The sequence below is a fragment of the Lipotes vexillifer genome, unplaced genomic scaffold, assembly GCF_000442215.2.
Source record: "Lipotes vexillifer unplaced genomic scaffold, Lipotes_vexillifer_v1.1 scaffold603, whole genome shotgun sequence".
In the NCBI taxonomy this organism is placed as follows: domain Eukaryota; kingdom Metazoa; phylum Chordata; class Mammalia; order Artiodactyla; family Lipotidae; genus Lipotes; species Lipotes vexillifer.
In genome coordinates this window covers 42,450-51,573 of record NW_006770698.1, presented here as the reverse complement: position 1 = coordinate 51,573, position 9,124 = coordinate 42,450, and the positions used below count along the sequence as shown (strand labels likewise).

The window sequence follows — 9,124 nt, the reverse complement described above, 5'->3', positions numbered from 1 at the left end:
CGGGGCACGAACCCGCGTCTCCTGCATCGGCAGGCGGACTCTCAAGCACTGCGCCACCAGGGAAGCCCCCCCCACAGTATTTTTAACAACACAAAAGAAGCCATAAATGGTGAAGTTTTTCATTATTCTTATTTTGATTCATCTATATATCCCCAAATAATCTGATCATTTGTAAAACGAAAGTACTATATAGGTTGAATAACAGAATTATAACCACTGAAAATGTATAATACTTACCCTATGTAGGAGTTCATTTAATGACCCATTTGGCATGTATTCAGTAACTATTCCCAAAAATTCAGGCTCATTGCAAATTCCCAAAATTGGAAGAATGTGACTAAATCTAGCTTTGTGTAAAATTTCAGCTTCTCTTAAGACATCATTTCTTTCACTAAAGAAAGAAAATGTATAATTATTTCAAAGTAATGAAAAATACACAATTATCATGGCCATGAATATTAATTAATCCTGGATTTTTTCATTCATTAGCTTTTTACCTCATGTAAATTATGCAGCTTCTCTCAGTTTCTTCATGTTTAAAGTTGGGATAATATCTACCCTATATATTCCATAGGTCTGTTTAGAGACCAAAATACCTGTATAAGCCACTGACAGAAAAAAGTGGTACATACAGATTATTATTGTACTTTTCTCAGGAAAGGGAATGAATACCATGTTTAAGTTTATAAAGTCTATATTAGAATGATAGGTGCTTGAACTAATTACATTAAGTTTATGTTGTATTAAAATGATCAGATTTGATTAGACTGTTATATTCAATTTTATGGTTGCATACCATGTAAAAATTTTCCAAATATCCTGAATATTAAAACACTTAAATGTTGTAGATTTTAATGACTAGATGATAATAGTTGCATAAGGGTCAATAATGCTTAGAAATTATATACTGGAACACAGGAAAAGGACACTGAGAACAGGTAAATGCTTATAATGGATCCCTGGGCTAATTCTGGATCCCAGGTTCATTTGATTTTTCATTCATAAAACAAATACATATTGAACATTTATTATGAATAAAGAACTGTGCTCAGCATTATGGAGACTATTAAGTTTAAAAAAACCAAAAAACAAAACACATAGTCTGTGACCTCCAACTGTCCAGAAATCTTAAGAAAAATAAGTACTCACTGTGGTCTTGATTTACACTTCTCCAATGATTAGTGATGTTGAGCACCTTTTCATATACCTATTGGTCATTTGTATGTCTTTGGATGTGTTAATTATATTGATATTGGTAATTATTCCATGATGATGTATATGTATAGCAAATAACCATGTTTTGCACTTTAAATATATATGATTATATTTGTCAATTATTCCTCAATAAAGTTAAAAAATAAGAAAAGCAAATAAAAAAAGAAAACCAAATACTTAAAATATAAGGCAGAATATGATAAGTGCCATCAAAAACAAGTAAATAAGCAAGCAAATAAATATAGGGAGCTCAGAGAACTAGTAAATTTGGGCTAAGGGAGTTGCTACAGCCTTTAGAGAGAGATGTCAACAGTACTTTAAGGATGGATAGAATTTCAACCACTGGAAAAAGGGCATCCAAGATATGTGGTCCCTCTCCAAGATGGGAGAGATTTTGCCTTTCTTTTTCATCTGTGCATCCCCAGGATCTGGAACAGTACCTGGCACACAGAATTTGACTAATAGATGTGTATCAAATGAACTCAAGGAAGTTAAAGTACAGGCTATATCTGGAAAATGACAAATAGTTTAATATGAATCAGGATGTGTAACAGCATGTGTAAAGGGAGTGAAGGTGAATAGGGTAGGGTAGGGCCTCATCTCAGAGCCTTAAAGCCAGGTGAGAGCATTTACACTTTATTTGGTAGTCACTGAGTTGTGACTACAGGTTATTGAGCACAGGAGTGACATGAGCGGAACAAACTTTTAGGATGATTAACTTGGCAGCAAGGTGTAGGATCAGCAGAAGGAGGTAGAGTTTGAAAGCCAGGTATTAGAAGATTATAATACTAGTTAAGATGTGAAGCAATGAGAGTCTGAAACTATAAAGTTTGCAGTGTAAACAGAAAGAAAAACACTAGCTGCATAGAATACCCAGGCTCTGGTGGCTGACTGATTGACCTGATTGACTAAGGGAGGTATATACATATATATATGTGTATATGTGTGTGTATGTATGTGTGTGTACACGTATGTGTGTGTGTGCATATATATGAAGGGAACTGGATTTGTCACCAATTTTTTCCATGGATGATTTGGTATTGGTAGCAGCAGTAATACAAAGAGAACTGTCTCTAGGAGAAGCTTATTAGGTAAACAATGATGATTAGTTGGTGCTTAAACCACCCAAGCTCTTGATGAATGGCTGCTGAAATAAGAAAAGCAACAGACATTCCAGACCAGACTATGAAGCCTCCTTTAAAAACAAACAATAAGCAAAATAAAGCAAAAAAATCTTAGTCATCTCTGTTTTGAATAGGTAATATACTTACATGTTTCAAAATTCAAGAATTACAAGAATGCATAAAGAGTTCCTCTTCTTCTCCCTGCCCTTCAGCCACTTAATATCCCAACTGTGAGGCACCCAATTACACCAGTTTGTGAGACCTGCTTTAATTCAATTTATATTTCCTAAGCTGAAACAGGTCTGTATTTGCCTCATGAAATGTAGGTCAACAAGACAGTTATTGAGTAGCACCTTTGCCGGGAACGTTCCTGGATGCTCTGAGAAAGAATTATAGAGAGGGAATGCTAGGGGATATCTTAGTGATACTTAATATACTAATTCCTCCTCCCATTAAGAGTATGATGCATTCTTCCTTCTCTTGTGATCCTATTATGTGTTGGCCACTTTACTACAGTTGGTTTCATTATCCCTACTTTATATATGAGAGCACGAAGGCTCACATAAATTAATTTCTACTGGTCATGCCAACAATAAGTGGCAGATTTGGAGTCAGATTTGAATTGCAATTGTGGGACTCTAAAGCCTTTGTTTTTTCCACTCACTGGTTAATCAGAGAAGGAAAATTCTTGAAGTCAGATTTCAGGAAGAATGAGTGGGAAAACAGAAAAAGCCAAAACAGTTTAAAAATAGGTTTTTATATTAAAAAAATTAAAATGTAAAACAGCTTTTATAGACATATTACCAAAATTACCCATAACAAATTTCAGTTACAAGACAGTTACACTGTTTACACAAGGTATTTGGACAACCTATCAGACTCATCTACTCATAAGGGGTTGGGAGATTGTTGGGGAAGGTCCACTCGTTGGGCAGAAGTCAGGTTACAGAGAATAATTCACCAATCACTAAAATAAGAACATGTTACAGCACATAAACTTATTTTTCTTTTGTGATCTCAAAGAACAATGCAAACATTATCCACACCAGAGCCCAAGAAGTACGTGTATCTGTTATTCCCACTTTATAAGTGAGGACAGAAGACACCCTGTGAGTCAACTGCATAGTCCAGTCCTATGCTCAGACTATCTAATGTTAACATTCTAGGAAACAAGTGGAAGAAAAAATGTGATGCAGTAATGCCAGAGTGTTGCACTGGTCCTTATGGCTTCTTTGACGGCAGAATTAATTTCCTACCCGATTTACTGAAGAATTTTAGATTATGAAATTGTTAATGAGCACGAAAGGGAACTCCCTCCATTTCTTGGCCCCAAATGGCACAAAACTTAGATAAATTAAAATCTTGAGAAGCAGCATCCAAAATGGGAGGATCAGTCTCCTTTAAAATACCATCAGTGCTAGATTTCCATATATTTTAATAGTTGATTCTAAAATACATCTACCCTCTCTAATCAACCACCACCCTTCAAAGTTGACTACATACACATACACATAATTTCCCAGTAATTGCTCCACAGAATTCAAGACCCAGGGTAAATATGCCCTGTATATCACTAAATCAGGATTATGGTACACAAAAAGCGGGAACAATTTCTAGAGGTGTCTCAAACTTACTGTGAGATCTAGCCCATCCAAGCCTGATAGCAAGAGAGCAAATAAAAGCCACAGGCAGATGAAAGTCAATAACATTAGCAGGGCTGAAGCTGAGGAATTTATCTGCTGTTGGATACTGACAGCCTCTGGCTAATCAGGCATCTAGCATGATGTATTTTCACTTTACATATAGGGGGAGGAGAGAAGAATGTTGCAATCATGGATGTTAACTCACTAAGAATTGAATGCAGGGCCTAGTTAAATTCCTATTGGAAGGAAAATACACAAGGCTAGTGACTAGACTCACTAATTAATATACATGGTTGAAAGGTTTTTCTGGAAACAGGAACTAATCTAGCCTTCCCTTGAAATCTGGACATTGCACTAAACTTGTTCCAGGATGGGAGACACATTCAAAATTTTTGGTCATTTAACAGCTTTCTGATTTCAGTTTATTGTTAGCAAAAATAATACAAGTTTCCTCTAGAGACAGGCTTCCTTCCCTGTGACGGTAAGAGGAGAAACTAAATTGAGTTTGATATCTAAACTTTCATGCCTACATGTGTAAACCAAAATCAACAAAAAGCCCAAACCAAAACGTCCCAGACTCTACAGCAGTGCTGTTCAATAAAAATATAATGTGAACCACATATACAATTTGAAAATTTCTAATAGCCACTTTAAAAAAAGTAATAGCCACCTGTGGCTAAGAGCTACCTATTGGACAGTGCAGCCCTAGAATTAGACTTCAAAAAAAAAAAACAAAGGGAAAAAGAAAGCAAACAGAACCCAATTTCAATAAAGAGGCCGTTTAGAGTTGGGCTGTGATTGCTGATTTTTGGTGTCTGGAGAAAGGAGGCCCAGGAGTAAGAAAAAAAAGGAGAGGGCAGTGAAAAGAAGCGTGACTGCTGCATCTCCAGAGAAGCCTGCTCTCCCCACCATGTTAGCCCAGGCGTTGAACGGCTGCCTAGAGGTGACGAGGTGTGCGGCCGATCCCAAGTGGTCACCGTCGCTTGGGCTTCAGAGCCCGCTTGCCGGGGGTTAGAGCCAGTCGGGTGGGGAACGCAGATTTCGGGGCTCCGCGGTGGAGCCGCCAGGGCGCCCTACCTGTCGAGCAGCGGGGTGTGAATGTGCAGGTGTTTCACGGCCACCTGAACGCGCCAGTCTGCGTGGCGGGCAGAAGACACGGTGCCGGACGCGCCGCGGCTCAGGTAGCGCAAGTCGGCGAGCTTGTGGTACGGGATGGTGGGCAGGGCGCTGCAGATGGCCTCCTCGTTCATGGCAGCGGGTGGCGCGGGCACTCAGACGGCCGGTCGACTCCGGAAGTGCCCGCCGCTCCCCCGGCTCCACCCCATGCGCGAGCCGGGTAGGCAGGCCCTACATCCTGCCGGACATGAGGTCACGAGGCCATCCATTCTCCGCGCAGCCCACGCTAAGCCGCTGCTTATCCAGAGCCGGAGCGGACTCTTCTCTTCTAGAGACTGGTCAACTCTGCGGCGGCGGGGCGCACAGGGGAGGAGCTTCCGCTCTCCGACCTGGCCCTCCCTGACGCTGCCTGCCACCCGAGCCCGCCTGTCGGAGGCCCTCCCTCCCCAGACTTCTCAGGCGACGTCAGCGGCGGATGCCGAGGCGGGGATGAGGGCCACTGGCCAGCGATCCTCCCAGCAAGGCTCCGGCCTCGGCCTGAGGCCCGAGATCTCCGCCTTGTGGCGCCCAGACGACGTGTGCCACACCGGCGGGGTTCGGGCGGGGGCTTGGGAGTGGGGAAGTGAGCCAGGGGCGCTCAATTTGTCTTCTCTCCCCCCAACCCACTAGGTTAGAAAGGTTTTCTTTGGGGGAAATTTCCTCTCCGCAGCTTCACACCCAGTCAGCGGACCCTCCCACCCAGGAGGAATCTCCTCTGGTCCCATCAGCGCGTCTTCCGGGAGTCGCCAAACACCAGATAGAGGTAGCGGGGTGGGTGTGGCAGCTGCCGTCTCCTGACTCCTCGCCGGCGCGGAAAGCCGTTTGAGGGAGTGCGGTGGTGACTTACTAGGGCTCCTCACTTCTCAGCCCGGTGAGTCTGGTAGGGGTGTAGATTCACTTGCTTATCCGGACTCCAATCTAACCTCACTTCCAACTACTTCAGTCGTGTGGGGGTGGCTGATAAGCCCTGTCAGAGTTTAATCCTGTCTAAAAGTGCAGATGTTTAGTTCCTGTTCAGTGCTTCTCTACTAGGGACGTATTTACCTGACTCTTTTTTTTTTTTTCTCTCCTGACGTCCATAATTACAGACAGAGATTGAAAAGTAATCTTGAGAGAGTCCCTCCCTTGATTCCAGGTAAGACTGCAAACATTTCTTTCTTACAGATGTGGGAAGAATGCGGTGTTTAATGCCAACCAAAAAAGACTGCAAAGATCTTTTTACCTTAAACACTTTTCTACACCTGAAATGACTATTTTGCAAAGTGTGGTGCAAATATTATACACAATACCAAGTTCGTGCTAGGCATTTAATGAATTCTAAAGCAAAAGTAATAGGGAATGCCTGACTTCAATCAGGGATTTCTGCCTGCAGAAAATCAGTGCTTCCTGTATTTTTGTATTGCCTGAAATGAGAGTAGCAGTGTTACATTTTACAATAAATAATCAAAGAGTGTGTTTTAAAATTTGATAATTTAAAATAAAATACTTAACTTTAAAGATATGGTCTGATAAGCTCTGGTTCATTCCTTAATAAGCTTTTTGCTACAAAAAGTGCTCAGTAAACTTTTCCCATTCATTCATTCATCCAGTTTACAAACTAAGAATTCTAGAGAAAGAGAACAAAAATTAAGAAGGGAGGAAATGATCAAAATAATAATTCAAGAATTTCTTCCAGGACCAAAAGACAAAGATGTTCATATTTAAAGGACCCACCAGCTAGCCACAGTGACTGAGAAAGGGCCTATGTTAAAGCACACCATTAAAAAGATCAGAACACTAAGAATAAAGAGAAGATTCTAAAAGTTTTCAGAGGGAAGAAGCAGGGATAAACGGATGGGCATTAGAGTGGCATTGGGTTTCTCAACAGTAACACTTTTATGCTAAAACACTACAGTGAAATTTCAAGTTTTGTAAGACAATAACTTCCAACCTAGAATCCTATAGTCAAACTATCCATCAAGTATAAGAGTAGAGTAAAAACATTTTCACATACACAAGGATGAAAACATTTATTTTCCATCCATCCGTCCACCTTTTTTTTTTTTTAAGGGAAAGTTACTAGAGGATGTGCTCCAACAAAACATGAGAGCAAGACAAGAAAGAGAAAGACATGGGATCCAGAAAAAAGGACCAGGAGAATGTGAAGGGAAATTCCAGGGTGAAAGATATGTGGCAGAATTAGAGAGCAATCGTTTTCACTGGAGAAGGAAGATGGCAGACTCCAAGAAGAAAGACTGGTTAGTGTAATTGAATTTATTTAGATTAGTAATTTTGAGTATTTGGGTAGTTATATTGATAGATGTTTGATAGATCTAATGAAATACGTGATAAAATTCGAGAGAGAACTTAAAAAATATAAGCAAGTAAAAAAAGGAAGCAATTATCAATTCTATGAAAACTAAAAATTAGACAAGAATGGAAACAGCGTTTCTCCAACTGTTCTGTGGTGGTGAAAATTTTAAGATATTTTAGAGCTTCTGAAATACTAGTGTATTATAAATCTCGAAGGAGAGAACATGCAGCATAGAGCACTATAAAATTTATGTATATTTTTAATTACATTACTTTAAATTTTTTAAAAATTAGTATTGACATGGTTCATAATTTAAAAGTGTAACAGACAGATAATTCAATAGAAAATTAGGCAAAAGACCTAGATACTTCACACAAGGGTATATCTAAATAGCAAATAGTAAATGAATGTGAAAAGGTGCTCGACGTCATCAGTCATTAGAGAACTACAAATTAAAACCACAGTGCAATATCACTACACAAATACAAGAATAACTAAAATTAAAAAGACAGAATATAGCAAGTGTGGGTGAGGTTTTGTAACAATTGGAACTCTTGTACATTGCTGGTGGGAGTGTCAATTGGTACAATCAATTTTGCAAACTGTATGGCAGTACTATTAAAATTGCAGATATGCAGATCCTCAGCAATTCCTTGCCTAGGTATATGGACATGCATATGCATATACTAGAAAGTTCAGAGTAGTGCTATTTATAATATCTTCAAACTGGAAATTACCCAAGTATCCATAGCTAGTAGAATGGGTAAATGATTTGTGGCCCATTTACACAGTGGAATACTAAACAGCAATGATATTGAGCAGTGTACCATATTGATGAATTGCACAAATACAATACTGGATGAAAAAGCTAGACACAGAAGAGTGTACATTTTATGAGTCAATTCCTATTAAGTTCAAAAATAAGCTAAACTAGCCTATGCTTTTAGAAATCAGGATAATGTGTACTCTTGTAGAGTGCTCATAGTGACTAGAAGGGACATGATGAGGCCTCTGGGGTGATAGAAATGTTCTGTTTCTTGATCTAGGACCTAGACTTTTGGTGCCAGTTACATGGGTATGTTCAGTTATGAAAATTCTTTGAGGTTACACAATGTGCACTTTTCTGTATATATATATGTTATACTTCAATAAAAGTTTAATAGGTTTAAATACAAAATAAATAATATATGTGGGTGTATATTATGTCTCTTACTTTTATTTAATTAGTATTACAGTATATACCTATTCACCTGCTTGTCTTTCACTTAGTAATCTATTTCGGATATCTTTCCATACAAATGCATGAAAAGCTTTCTCAACTATTTTTTTTTAAATGATGGATATGCCATAATTTACCCCTCATTGGTGGACACTTAGCTGGTTTCCACATATTTACTATTACAAATTATGCTGCAATAAGTAATCATTACATATGTCATTTCATACATGTGCAAGTGTATCCATATATATGTCCTAGAAGCTGAACTGCTGGACAAGAGTTATGTTCATTTGTAATTTTGGTTTGTATTGTTGAATTGACCTTCACTGAGGTTGTTCCAGTTTTCTTTTTCTGCAGACAAATGAGAGTGCTGTTTCTCCACACACCTTCTTTCATTTCTTTTCAAGATAGATAGTATAATGTTGATCTGCTGATTCCTGTATTTCAGTGCTTCTAAACTCATTTAAATGCTAAG

At 39.0% G+C, this 9,124-nt stretch overlaps 1 protein-coding gene across 1 annotated transcript in view; it reads right to left on the bottom strand.

Annotated features, from left to right (window-relative positions):
- RIPK2 (receptor interacting serine/threonine kinase 2) overlaps nt 1–5,232 on the bottom strand; it is a 30,532-nt gene extending 25,300 nt beyond the window's left edge. The window contains exons 1-2 of the mRNA XM_007446313.1: nt 5,060–5,232; nt 238–391 (exon numbers count right to left, since the gene is read on the bottom strand). Of these exons, the coding sequence (XP_007446375.1) occupies nt 238–391; nt 5,060–5,232 (327 nt within the window). The remainder of the gene's footprint in view (nt 1–237; nt 392–5,059) is intronic.
- Nucleotides 5,233–9,124: the final 3,892 nt, after the last annotated feature.